Source organism: Austrofundulus limnaeus, unplaced genomic scaffold, assembly GCF_001266775.1.
Source record: "Austrofundulus limnaeus strain Quisiro unplaced genomic scaffold, Austrofundulus_limnaeus-1.0 Scaffold10, whole genome shotgun sequence".
Lineage (NCBI taxonomy): Eukaryota > Metazoa > Chordata > Actinopteri > Cyprinodontiformes > Rivulidae > Austrofundulus > Austrofundulus limnaeus.
The window spans coordinates 985382-998865 of record NW_013952412.1 but is presented as its reverse complement, the minus strand read 5'-3'; the positions used below and the strand labels follow the sequence as shown (position 1 = coordinate 998865).

The window sequence follows — 13484 nt, the reverse complement described above, 5'->3', positions numbered from 1 at the left end:
TGTCAAAGATGTGATTGGTGGAGTCGGTGTGTGGGCAGAGTTTGTCAAAGATGTGATTTGTGGAGTTGGTGTGTGGGCGGAGTTTGTCAAAGATGTGATTGGTGGAGTCGGTGTGTGGGCAGAGTTTGTCAAAGATGTGATTTGTGGAGTTGGTGTGTGAGCAGAGTTTGTCAAAGGTGATTTGTGGAATTGGTGTGTGAGCATTGTGTCCTAACAGTGATTGATGAAGTTTGGGTAATAGGAGGATGTGTGTGGGTGGAGCTCGGCAAAACTGTGATTGGTTGGATTGATTTGTCTTGGGGCAATTTAAGAGGAAGTAATGCTAATCAGTAAAACTACTGTGAACATGTAAACATAATTTATTTGCTTCAAATTTTGTGCAGCTAGCACCTTTCTGTCTTGAGTTAAATAATGCTTCCTGGCCATCTCGACCAAGCTACATCCTGTTGCCCCAGCTTCTACAACCCCCACCCAAAACATTCCAACTAATCACGCCTTAAACAAACTATGCCATTAAAAGATTGACTGTGTTTCTGTCTGTTAGCAAAATATCTCATGAACCACTAGGTGTAAGTTATTGAATCTCTAATAAATCAATCACTGAATGAACAACTACTACTGATTAAAGATAGGCGCCACCTCAATTCAAGATGGCTGTCACAGCCAACTTGAAAAAGCCATAACTCTGTCAATTCTGAAAAAAAAAACTTGCTAAAATTTGTTGTGAGAGTCATCCTAAACACATATTCAGGATACTCGTTGCGCAATCCTTTGATGTCAGTAGAAAACAGTTTCAGTGTCTCTAATGACTTAGACCTGTTGGCTGGTGTGTAATGCAGGACTGAGCTGTTAGCTAGGACCTGTTCAGAAGTGTTTTAGCTGCAGAACTTGATCCAAGTCTGACTTGAGTCCTGATCGTCGCAGGTCTGAAGCTGTAACGTCCTCAGATGAGCTGAACCACGACCCGGCCTCGCAACGTCAGAACCCCCCCGAGGAAAACAGCCCAATCGCACCGGAGAATCCACACGCAGACTCTGGGGAGACCGGAAGAACCCGTGCGGTTCCGATCCACCACCGTCCAGACCTGTTGGTCCCCTGCGCGGACCTGGTTAACTCCGAGTGGCCGAGGAGCCAGGCAGCCCGGGTCCACTCCCTCCAGAAGTCCTGCTCGGAGTTCCCTGTCTGCTTGGTCCTCCTGCAGGGACAGGGCGGGGAGGAGCGGCTCCTGGGCCACGTGCGGCTGACCCGGGTCGTGGGGCTCGACGGCGGCCTGTTCGTTGAGTCGGTGGTGGTGTCCAGGGAGCGGCGGGGGATGGGCTTCGGCCGCGTCCTAATGGAGGAGACGGAGCGCTACGCCAAGCGCCGGGGGTTCAGTCGCCTGTGCCTCACCACCCACGACAAGCAGCACTTCTACGCCCATCTGGGCTATGTGCTGTCGGCGCCGGTGCAGAGCCAGGGCGCCGTGATGGCCCTTGTTCCCATGGCGATGCTCATGAGGCTCTCCAGAGCCTCAAGTGTGGAGACGAACGCCACACACCCGCCAGCAAAGATGGATGTTCAGGTTTCACAAGAGAACAGAGACTCGGGGGGTGCTTCTGGTTTAGCATCATCTCCTACTTCTAGACCTCCTCTTCCTCCTCCTCTTTCATCCATACCTACCACTCCTCCTCTTCCTCCTCCACCTCCTCCTCCTCCACAGTCATCCGAGCAGCCTGTAGTTCAAACGTTGACTGAAAGCCCCTACAGAGATGCTAAAGGACTCCCGATCTTTTGGATGCACAAAGACCTTTAACATTCAGTCAGAATCAAGATGGCCGCCGCAGACAGACGAGTTCAGGAAAAAAACAAAAATGGCCACAACTCAGTCGGTTTTACAGACACTGAGCTAAAATTTGGAGTGGTAGTAAGTGAGAGTCATTTTGAGAACATGACTTCTTTCATTCAAACCTTGGCAATAATTGTAAGGGGCCACCCTGTTTGTAAGCAAAATATCTCATGAACCACTGGACAGATTTCAAAGAAATCTTCAGAAAAGTCATTTTTGGATGCACCTCTTCAACTTCTCTTTTTTGGGTCTACCACATCCAAGATGGCCACCGCTGCTAATAGACGTTAGCCTAAACACAAATAGCTATACCTCTGTGAATTTTACAAATTTTTAGCTAAACTTTGGTGTGTGGTTGCAGAAAAGTCATTCTCAACACTTATTCCAAGAACAGATCATGTAAGATAGGACAGTATTATACTTATTGTATTTTTTTTTTCTTTTCCAAAAACAACTCCATCATCTATAACATGGAATTCATTTTTTTTTTTTCAAGAAAATGAACCCATGCACGTGATCTCTGTTATGATGCCAAACAACAACTTTGAAAAGTTTTAAAGTGGGGTTAAAGTTTTATAAGATGTGAGGAAAACTAATTATTCTAATAAAAGGTTTGAATGTAATGAAAATACGTCTTTGGTGTTTATTTTTGCATCTTCTGTCAGGGTTTTTAATCAGTTACTCCGTTAATATCCTGTTTCAAGTTTTTGTCCTGCATTCTCAGCACTGAAATAAAACATGCAAAAATAAATAAATAAATAAAAATAATTGAGATGAGTAGAATTTTGACAAAGCTCAGGTAGACTTTGCTGTAGAAGCCTCCCTCAAAGTTTAAACAGGTCACAGTTGGATTTGACCAGTCTGAACAGTCCTTTTGATTCATTTGGAAGTTTTTACACAATCAAGAGTTTTGCATAAATCACTCAGGATGTTCTGTCTTCTGCCAGGAAGGACACGCCGACAGATGAGCAGCCATGGTGCTGCCTCTGCTGCTGCTGCTCCTCGTCCTCCTCGTGTCTCCTTACTCCTTCGCCTCCTCCTCACAGAACTTAAACCGCCCAGGTTTCCTCCATCATAAAGCTCTGCCGGCTGTGGATGCCGCTGGCCCGGTTCTGCAGAACCGACCCTTCACCGTAGTGTGGAACATGCCCACAGCCAACTGTCAGAAACACCACAACATCCAGCTGGACCTGGACAAGTTTAATATTGTGGAGAACAAGAAGGAGCGCTTCCAGGGAGAGGTGATGAACTGAGATGTTACCAGAGAGAGTTCATACATTCACATCTTTTCTTTCAAATCTGCTTCAGTGCTTTCACTTCTTCTGTTTTAGTCTTTAACTACTTTTTGACAAACTTTTGTTGCTTTTAACCTTTACCTCCAATTCTGTTACATTTAGCTTCTAGCTAGCCTTTTGCTATGTTAGCTTTGAGTTCTTTTTTGCTGCTTTTAGCTGGCCTTTTAATACTTTTAGCTCCTAGCGAGCCCTTTGCTACTTTAGCTTTTAAATAGCCTTGTGTTAGTTTAGCTTTTAGTTAGCATTATGGTGCTTTTAGCTGTCTTTTTTCTACTTTTAGCTTCTAGCTAGCCGCTTGTTACTTTTAGCTTCTAGATAGCTTTTAGCTACTTTAACTTTTCAATATCCTCATGTTGTTTTAGGTTGTAGTTATCATTTTGCTACTTTTGGCTAGCCATTTGCTAATGATTTTAGCTCTGGGCTAACCGTTTTGCCACTATTGGCTAACCTTTAGCTTTTTTTAACTTTAACAACTCTTTAGCAACCTCAGTAAAGTTCAGCAGTCACTTTCACAGAAAATATTTTTCTCCAGTTAAAAATAAAACCACACGTTGGTGCAGAAGCTTCAGCTAGCTAAAAAATGAATAAAGGTTGTGCATAAAGCTGCAGAGGTGGACAAACATTCTAAACAGTCAAATATAAAAACATGTTTGCAGAGAATGACCATCTTCTACCGAGACCGCCTGGGCAAATATCCTTACTTGTCTGACGATGGCAGGCAGGTGAACGGAGGACTCCCCCAGCTCGGTGACCTCTCGACTCACCTGGCCCTCACAGAGACGCAGCTGTCCGTCCTGCTGCGTCCCAGCTTCTCTGGGACGGCCGTCATCGACTGGGAGGAGTGGCAGCCGCTGTGGGAGAGCAACCTGGGGTCCAGGATGACTTATCGGAGGCTGTCCAAGCTGCTGGTGAGGCAGGACAGACCTGACTTGGAGGAGGAGGAGGTGAAGCGCTTGGCACGGCAGAAGTTTGAGGAGAGCGCTCGGAGCTTCATGGAGGAGACTCTGAGGCTGGCGGTCAAGCGTCGACCCAAAGGATTCTGGGGCTTTTATGGGTTCCCTTCTTGTTTTAATAAACACAAAAGAAAAACAGGTAGAGTTGAACAGATTGCTGCTTTGTTTTTACCTGTGATTTCATGAATAATGTATCAAATATGAAGCATTATTATTCCATAACATACAACTTTATGTCTGACACTGAAGGCTGTTTTTCTTTTGGTTTGTGTGATCAGATCAAACCTACACAGGTCACTGCCATAAGGGGACCCGGCAGATGAATGACAAGCTGTCCTGGCTCTGGACTCAGTCCACTGCTCTGTACCCCAGCATCTACCTGCCGCAGAGGCTGGCAGGCTCTGCAGATGCAGCTCTAATGGTCAGGTACAAACATGACACCCTACCACTGCCTTCATGATAAAAGCAGCACTGTTAATGTACACTCTTAACTCGTATTAGTTGACTTTACTAGAAAATCACGTGGAAACCTGTTGCCTTAAACCATTCTCGTTTTTACACAATGATGAAACTAATCAGGTTAACTTAAGAACTTCAATACAATGTAGTAAACACATTTAACATACTTTACTAATGTTGATTAGTTTAAATAAATTTCTTTGTAGTTCTAGGAAATTACTATTTTAAGCTAAACTTATTAAGCAAATAACCGTATTCACATTAGTTTAAAGGAGACCAATTATGGGTCCTAGAAATGTTTATGGTATGTCTGTGGGCTATCCAGACCATGTTCATTCAATTTAATGCACAAAATAATTCTCAGATAATAAAATTTCCCATTTTCTAGTTCTGCCTGCTCTGACTTCCGTTCAGAAGAGCTGTTTATGATAATGAGCTCTGTTGGTAACGCCCTCCAAAAATCTGTTGACATTAACTCCGCCCTCCAAAAATCTGTTGACATTAACTCCGCCCTCCAAAAATCTGTTGACATTAACTCCGCCCTCCAAAGCCAGCGTTTACGTTAGCATGGCTAATAATTGCAGATGCTCCGTTGTACAATCATATGAGAGACCCAGAGGCAGAGTCGTGGTCAGCTTATTTTTTTTCTCCCTCCTCTGCTCTGCGTTCACTCTGCATGCTGTTACCAGAGCAGGGAGCAGCAGCAGCGGTCAAAATACCTCAGAAACTCGAACAAATAGGCTTTAACAAGGCTTTAATAAGCTAAACAATAGAGGTACATAAGAAAACGTGTTCATAACGAATGAAAATAAATAATTAAATTCTGTCCGTGCTGGTCTCAAACCCTGGTCTCTCACTCTCTGGTCCAACACTCTACCCATTATTGGAGGTTTGTTGTGAAATGAGCTGCGCATTGCACAACAACAACTGTGACGGCTTTTTATACTGAGGAGGTGGAGACTCACCCGGGGTTTGCTAGGTAAGGGGCTGAACGTAGTTTCCGGTGGGTTGTCGTACGGCTTGTGAAATCACAAAATGACAGAAGTATAAAACTTGTCGTTAATATACATTAAAAATACATTTACTTACAGTAAATATGCCCCTGGGTGCATTTAACTTTTTATTCTAATGTAATTACCCTTCCGATCTTCTGAGTTATTAAATACGATCCTGGATTAGCAGACTGGTCTGAGTGGGATTACTGATTCTCTTCTTGGTATTCAGACACAGACTGCTGGAGGCTTTGCGTGTGGCATCAAATTGGCGTCATGGCAACAAAACCGTCCACGCCACACCTGTCTTTCCTTATGCCCGACTGGCGTTCACACGCTCTCTCAACTTTCTTAATCAGGTAGCAGCTCGTACACACGTTCCAGTCGCCACGACTGAAAAATATATCGATGTGCTCCATGCTCTATGACTTTAAGTGTGTGTGTGTTTTTGTGTTGATGTTTGCGCAGACAGACCTGGAGCACACACTCGGAGAGAGCGCGTCACTCGGCGCAGCCGGAGTCGTGCTGTGGGGAGAGATGAAATTTGCCAAATCCAGAGTACGTGGCAGAATTTATCGACTCGTGTTTGCTTGTTTGCTTCTGGGAGGTTTAATCTCATTTCCTTTCTGTCACATTCCAGCAACAGTGCGTCCTCCTCAAAAATTACGTCCACGGCACGCTGGGTCCGTTCGTCCGGTCGCTGAGCTCCGACACGCGGCGCTGCAGCATCCAACGTTGCCACGGCAACGGGCGCTGCGCCAGGCGACGCCCCGGCTTCGGTTTGAGGCTGTCCTCAGCTTCTGGCCGCGCCTCTGACCCTCCTGAGGCCGATGGGTCCGGCAGCGGCAGATACTTCCACCGACACTTCGTGTGTCGGTGCTTTCCAGGCTGGACCGGACCCGAGTGTCATGAGGGGAGCGGACAGAACCACAGCTAACCCACACTGCTGAAAGAGCCTTCAGTCAGCGCTCAGGGTTCAAAATCAAACAACTGATGTGTCAATATCTCTGCACTTCTTGGTAGTAATATTAAAAATAAACTTGTTAAAATCCTTTACTGTTTATGTCCCTCATTGAAAATAACAGATAGACGTTTATCTTAAATGTTGATAACTTACAAAAAGTTGAAAAATCTGTTTTAATTTGATCTAAACTGAAACATCTTCTGAAACACACTATTTACATGTTTATTTATTATACTCCTCTTTAATATAAGTTTTAAAAAATATGTAACATTTGGGTGCAATGAGTATTTTAAACAACTGAATAGATTTGTTGAATAAAAAAATAACATGACAAACCAAAATGATAACATATTAATAGCCTTTAATAATAAATATGATCTTATAGAATTTCATGGAAAATCTTGGTTTTTAGACATTTAAATGTGCTGCAGCTCCTAATGTTGATACAAGTTTGCAAAATCATGAAATAACATGAACTTTTAAATTGTGCTGACGAAAACAAAAAGGTGGTTTCTCTCTCTTTTTTTTTCTTATAGAACAGCAAACATGATCTGGAATGAAACTAAATCATTATTTGTGACTGACCAATCAGAGAAAATGTCAGTCTTCTATTTCTCTTCTGAAATTAATTTTGGTCCCGAGGAAGATGCTGAATCTCTGGGTCCTATTTATTTATTTATTTATTTATTTATTTATTTATTTATTTATTTATTTATTTATTTATTTATAGCATTGGTTTAATTTTGTTTTCTGAGTGACATTTTTTCAACTCCCTCAGTTTAACAGATATAGAGTCAAGATTTGGTTTTGTGATAAGGTGATACAGTAAAAACCACTTTTAAAAAAAGATTACCACAGACATTTGAAATAGTCACATTTAATCTATAAATGCTGACATTTAGAAACAAAAAAAAAAAAAACCATGAAATACAATTTTAAACTTTACACTTTGAAAGTGTTTCACAGCCTGCATGTGAAACACTCAGACCAGGGGTGCCCAAACTTTTTCCCTGAGAGGGCTCAAAAGAAAATCTACCCCAAGGGCTGCGGGCAAAATGCATTGATATAACAGAGGAAATGCAAATAAATACTTCTGAAGTAAAGTCTTTTTACTTTATATCATTAAGCTAGCAGCCAGTGCAGTGGGCCATATTTCATTTGTGTTTTTAGTCCATGTACCTGTACTTGCTCGGGCAGCAAAGGCTCATGGGACATTTCACAAGTTGATAAAATATGAATATTTGTAGTCTTATAAAGGTTTTACATCTACATGTATGCTTAAATTTAATGTAAATATCTTCTTTGGTTATTTGTATTTTATGTTTAATCTTAGTATAATTTAATAGTAAATTCAGCATGAAAACTGTCTGCACTATAGCCCCAAATCAAATGGCTTGGCGGGCCAATCTTGGCCCAAAGGCCCCACTTTGGGCCCCCCTGACATAGACTGTCTGATTGTGTCTGTTCAGGTCTTATTCTTCACGTCCCTCGTCTCATGGCTGTGAGGTTCTGTCTGAGCTCCTGCAGCTCTTGGACCAGCAGGGTCAGCTCTGCGGCTGCAGCCTCCTTCTCCCTCACCGCCTCAGTCAGCGTCCGGATCATTCCGCCCTGCTGGACTGGAAGAGGAACAGGCACAGACGTTCTGTTCGATCAAACTGTTCACACATTTTGATTTGTTATTTGAACGGTACAATAATGAATTATCAGCTTCACAATAAGAGCCCCTGGAGCAGCAAAACACGGGAAGAAAAAGCTTCCATCACCTAAGAAGTAGAAGATGAGCAGCACTGTGAGCAGCAGCAGGGTGATGACAGCACAGCTCATGGCATAAGCTCGGGACGAGCTCGGCGTCAACATTTCCTGCAGACGGCTCTGCCATTTGCTGCCGAGTGGGTGGTCTCTGTGGCTGACAGCCATCCCCTCAGGTGTGTACAGGTTCCCATTTAAGGATGGTGGGTTCGCAGGGCGAGGAGGCCTCATCCCTGGAAGCAGAATCTGGATTATTTCTTGTGGCTGTGTTAAAACTGGGTCACTTTGTGGTTATATTTGTGTGTGTGTGTGTGTGTGTGTCTTGTGCGTACCTTTGTGGCTGTGTTCAGGGTGTGTTCGGTGCAGGTCATTGATGGAGTCGACAGAATGCAGCTCAATCTCGGTGAGATCTCGTTCGCTGACCCTGTAAAACTGAGGAGTGGTCTGAGAGGAAGGAGGCCTGGACATCTCTATCTGTTAGAGTAAACAACAACTTTTTAAATGTAAAATTTTCCTATCCTAATTTGTTTAAGGAGTGCATATTACAAAATGTATTAGTGCTCAAAGAATATGATGAGGATGACTCAACTACAACCATTTCATATTTTAGCTTAATATCTGTAAAACTGGCTGAGTTATAAACATTTTGTTTGTGTTTGTCATGGTCTCACAGCTGTGGCAATCATCTTAAATGGAGCTGTCTCCAAAAGTTAGTCAGTAGATGTACATCCAGTGGTTACTGAGCAAAAGTTTAATTGAAATACAAACAAATATGCACACCCACAAAGCATTTCTGCCTTTTTGTCTTTGGTGGTGGATGCAGACAATAATAATGTGCAAACCTTTCAAAATAAGAAAATGTAAAAAAAAATTTTTTTTGAAAAAAATTTCTGGACATTTATGTAAACAATAATGTGGTCTTATTTACCAGTCAAGGCTAATTGAAGGCACTCCAGAAACAAATAAAAGGCCTCATATTGAAGCTATTTTCCTACCTTATTATTTTATCACCTACTCGTTTTAACAAGCAATATGATTCTAAAAAACACAAATGGTAAAAGTGTGTTAATCTGTTTAATTGTCATCAAAATGACGCCTGTTTAAATTAAATCAATAAAGTAAAAGTTAATAAGTAGAGTATCGATAATGATGATAAAATCTAAAAATGTTAGACACAATAGGAATTATCTGGAAAGAACACAGCTCAGACCTATTATTAGAAGGAGTTATCAAACCAATAAAGAAGCAATGCTGCTGGAGTTTGACTCAAAGGCCAAAGAACAGAAGACACTCTGCATTAATGAATTACTGTAATAGATTATTTATTCTGCGACTCTTCTTGTCTGCCTACTTTATAACCTGTACGAGACTCAAAATACAAAAAAATAAAAAAATACCAGAGCAGAGTTATTTTTTCTGTGGTTCAGCTCACCTTATTTCCTTGTAAAGAAGAAAATCTGTTTCTTTGTTTTCAGCCAGTCCTCTTGTTTGCTTCTCACAATGAAACCTGTCTCAACACGTGTCCAAACCAACAAAAGCAGCAAGAAAGTTGGTACAAACCATATTTTCCAGAAGCCCCATTAAAACAACAAACAAATGAAAAAAATATATAAGTTTAGCGTTAGGGTCCCACTCTTTGTGAGAGCAACTATAGAAGCCCCCCCAAAGCCAGGTGGTCTCAGCTGACTATGTTTGTGTCCAGATATTCTGTTTGAAACCACCGCAGCTGCCCTGCAGGAGAGAGTGGGAGAACCAGACATAGGCTGACAGAGACGTTTTCCTGTCTCGTTACCCCCTTCCAAACATGCACATGCCCAGTTTCACAGGCCCTCTAGGTCCAAAATAGCACCAGAGACATGGGACTATTATTAGCTGTTCAGGCCAAAGGATGACTCATTGACCTGGGAGGAAGACATGATGGGAGACCTACAGATAAATATGCAATACATTAGCAAACACAGCCAGGTGGGCAAATTTCTCTGAACATAAACTCATCTGATGTTTCAGAACGATAAGTGCTTTTAAAACTATAGAATAGAAAACTTTTAGTGTGAGCTTAAATAAAAGGCTAATAATAAAGTGGCCTATAAACTACAAGGATTGTTTATATTTCCACAGCAAAACAAACAAACAAAAAAAGATTATCTTCAGACCCTGTTTTTGTATGAAAATAGATTTTTCAAGAAGCTATGCATGTCCAAATGTTTTTGATTCTGTGCATTAGATGTAAATGTATGCATGTTTTAGTATCTTGTGGTTTTGCACATAATTATTTCATTTCATTTTATTTGATCAAGGACAGCACAATATACAATGTATCATATTCATGTTTTTACATGTCCTTGTTGACCCATCTGAAAATGGTTTGCAGTCACGTGTTTCTCTTTTATTGTTTGAGAAAATTGTGAGTTTGCTTCTTATTTATTCATCACAGCCCATATGTCAGTAGAGCCTGCTTAGGTTATTTTATTTTGTTAACTTTCTTTACTGACAACTTCCGGTGTCAAAAAAGCACAAGTCGTGAAGTGTGCTTGTCAGTCATTGTTTTATTATTTTTTATTATTTAAAACATGAAAATAAATTGAAACTATTTTTGAATTAAAAGAGAAAAACATTTTTGATAACATATTAGACATACCCCCCTGTTTTTTTTTAATTATTATCAAAACATACAAGGTACGGACACGGCACATTTATGCCGTCTTATTTTATTTTGACACCGGAAGTTGTCACCAAGGTGGTTTGGTTTTTTTTTATTATTTTTTTCTTTATCCTTTTAGTCTTTTTCTTTATATCTGTTTGGTCTGTATCTCATTGAGCAAAATCCATTCAAAACGTATTAAACAAGAAAATAAAAACTTTTCTTGTCGGAGGAAGTTGGGGTAATTAGTGGCTAGTTAAAAGGCTAGACTCAACTACGTTTCCCAGAAGCCTTTGCGTCTCCCTTTATCTATCCATTAAACTGCCTGCTGCGCCTCATTTGTTTTTACCAGGAGGAATCCAGGGTTGGGAAAACGCTGCGGAAGTGCTAACCGGTCGGGACTGTGGAGCGGCTGTGGGCACAGACGTCAGCGGGAACTCCGGTGCCATGATGTGGGCTCGGCTGATGGTTGGAGTCGAGGGTTCGGGGTTCGGGTTGAGGGCATCCAGAACCGGTTTGCAGCGGGTGTCCGGAGCTGGATGTGCGGGAAGGAGGCAGCAACAGAGACAGGCGTCCAGTACAGAGGTATGAGAAGTACACATTTTTATGTCCCTGCAAAATGCAAGAAGTAGCTAAATAACTTTTTTTTTCTTTTTTTTTTTTGGGAGGGGGCGGGCATTGTGTTTTATGCCAAATTGAATGCTGGTCCAGTTGTGTAGATGTAGTTTTTGAGCCCAAAATATCCTCACATCAGCATATAAAACATACCAAATTTACATTTTAAAAAAAATCGCATTCATAAAAAGTGTTTATATATGCAACATGCATGGTTGAACTTCTTTACAGCAAACCTCAAAATGAATGGGACATTTCGGTAAAAACAAAGTGTTGTTTTGCAGCAGCTAACAGCTCATGCAGAGATAATATCCCAGCAGACTGTTCCTCTCCCTGGCTCTGCCTGCTCCACTGAGCTGCACAGAATGTTTTTCTTATATAAACCATGACTGTCTGACCCTCCCGTGTTGTCACAGTGGACTGCTGCCAAAGTGCTGATAAGCCCCCCTGACACCAGCTGGTTCAAAGGTCATAAGTTAGCAGAAGTCACAGAAAGCAAACTGAGACAAAGAGAGAACTTTCTCCAGAGCTGTGTATTCATCAGAACTGTTTTTCTTCATTTTTGTCACAAATTTCTGCATTGTTAATGGTAATACGGCGACTCTGAGCACATTGTTGGATTTTATTCTCTTGCAAATTGACTCTCCTTTAATAGAACAAGATTCGCTTTCAGGAAAACCACCTGACCCAGTTTTCAGAAACACCTGTGCCAGCGTTAGGAAAAAACAAATCAAACTTCAACATTGAATTTCTGTGAACACTCAGTTGAGTGCCTTCTTCCTCCAGGATGTTTTGAGGAAGACTCCGCTCTTTGATTTCCACAAGAAGCACGGTGGGAAGATGGTAGAGTTTGCTGGTTGGAGTATGCCGGTCCAGTACAAAGACAGCCACATCGCCTCACACATGCACACCAGAGAGCACTGCTCCATCTTTGACGTGAGCCACATGCTGCAGGTGAAGCAGAAGCAACGATGCAAAGATTTTGGACCCAACACACGACCCAAGCCAGCATGTTTACCTTTGTCTCGCGTATTTGTTTCCGTTATTGTGTGTTTCTCTGTCAGACCAAAGTTCATGGCAAAGACCGAGTGAAGTTCATGGAGTCGCTGGTTGTTGCAGATATCGAGGAGCTAAAAGACAACCAGGTACTTTCTAATATATTTTATTTTTGTACATATTACGACATGTGTCTCATTACGCATTTTTTGTGCTTTTTCAACAATTTATATATCGAAATGTTCAGCTCCTTCAGGACATTCCAGCTATAACTTTTTGGTACTTCAGTAATTTATACTTTTTAAATATTTAACTTTTTCTGCCATTTGTTCTTATTGAAAATGAATGGAGCTGTCCTCAACGTTATTAAAACCCCCTTTAAAATGTTTAAAATTTTTATAGTACCGTACTTTGACTTTTTATTTTCAAATTTGTGCTAATTTCAGCTACTAATCTGCTCCTTTCTACTATTCTTCTGCTAATTTCTTTTTTGTGCTTCTTTCAGCAGCTTTCTGCTAACTTCAGCTGTTTTTTGCTGCTTCAGCTATTGTTTAGCTATTTTAGCTAATTGCAGCTTTTTTAGCTAAATTAATTGTTTTGATAATTTCAGCTTATTGTTGCTTAATTCAGCAGACTTGCTTTTTCTGCTTCTTTGTGCCAATTGCAACTTTTTTGATACATTTTAGCTATTCTTCTGCTGATTTCAGCTGCTTTAGCTATTTAATAACAAATTGCAACTCTTTTTGGTTAACACATTTTTGCAATTTTTTTCTACTGAATTTGCACTTTTCCCCCCTACTTTCAGCAAATTCAAATTTAACTCACATGAACAGTTTTACTATTAAACATTGTCAGCTTCTTCATTGTTTTTCAGTATGAAGCATTCACACTGCTTTTTTTAACAGTTCTCTAGTTAATATACAGCGAGTAAAATAAGTATTGAACACGTCACCATTTTTCTCAGTAAATATATTACTAGAGGTGCTAATGACATG

The 13484-nt window shown here is 41.1% G+C and overlaps 3 protein-coding genes across 3 annotated transcripts in view; all 3 read left to right on the top strand.

Moving 5' to 3' along the window:
• Positions 1-2454, top strand: part of naa80 (N-alpha-acetyltransferase 80, NatH catalytic subunit) — a gene marked incomplete at its 5' end in the record, with an annotated part of 9616 nt that extends 7162 nt beyond the window's left edge. The window contains 1 exon segment of the mRNA XM_014001751.1: positions 925-2454. Coding sequence (XP_013857205.1) covers positions 925-1792 — 868 coding nt within the window. The 3' untranslated portion in view covers positions 1793-2454.
• Positions 1-6576, top strand: part of hyal3 (hyaluronidase 3) — a 9925-nt gene extending 3349 nt beyond the window's left edge. Inside the window, exons 2-7 of the mRNA XM_014001749.1 lie at positions 2773-3066; positions 3777-4212; positions 4352-4499; positions 5757-5883; positions 5993-6082; positions 6165-6576. Coding sequence (XP_013857203.1) covers positions 2800-3066; positions 3777-4212; positions 4352-4499; positions 5757-5883; positions 5993-6082; positions 6165-6461 — 1365 coding nt within the window. The 5' untranslated portion in view covers positions 2773-2799 and the 3' untranslated portion in view covers positions 6462-6576. The remainder of the gene's footprint in view (positions 1-2772; positions 3067-3776; positions 4213-4351; positions 4500-5756; positions 5884-5992; positions 6083-6164) is intronic.
• Positions 6577-11204: 4628 nt separating this feature from the next.
• Positions 11205-13484, top strand: part of amt (aminomethyltransferase) — a 6859-nt gene continuing 4579 nt past the window's right edge. Inside the window, exons 1-3 of the mRNA XM_014001748.1 lie at positions 11205-11463; positions 12280-12447; positions 12558-12638. Of these exons, the coding sequence (XP_013857202.1) occupies positions 11326-11463; positions 12280-12447; positions 12558-12638 (387 nt within the window). The 5' untranslated portion in view covers positions 11205-11325. The remainder of the gene's footprint in view (positions 11464-12279; positions 12448-12557; positions 12639-13484) is intronic.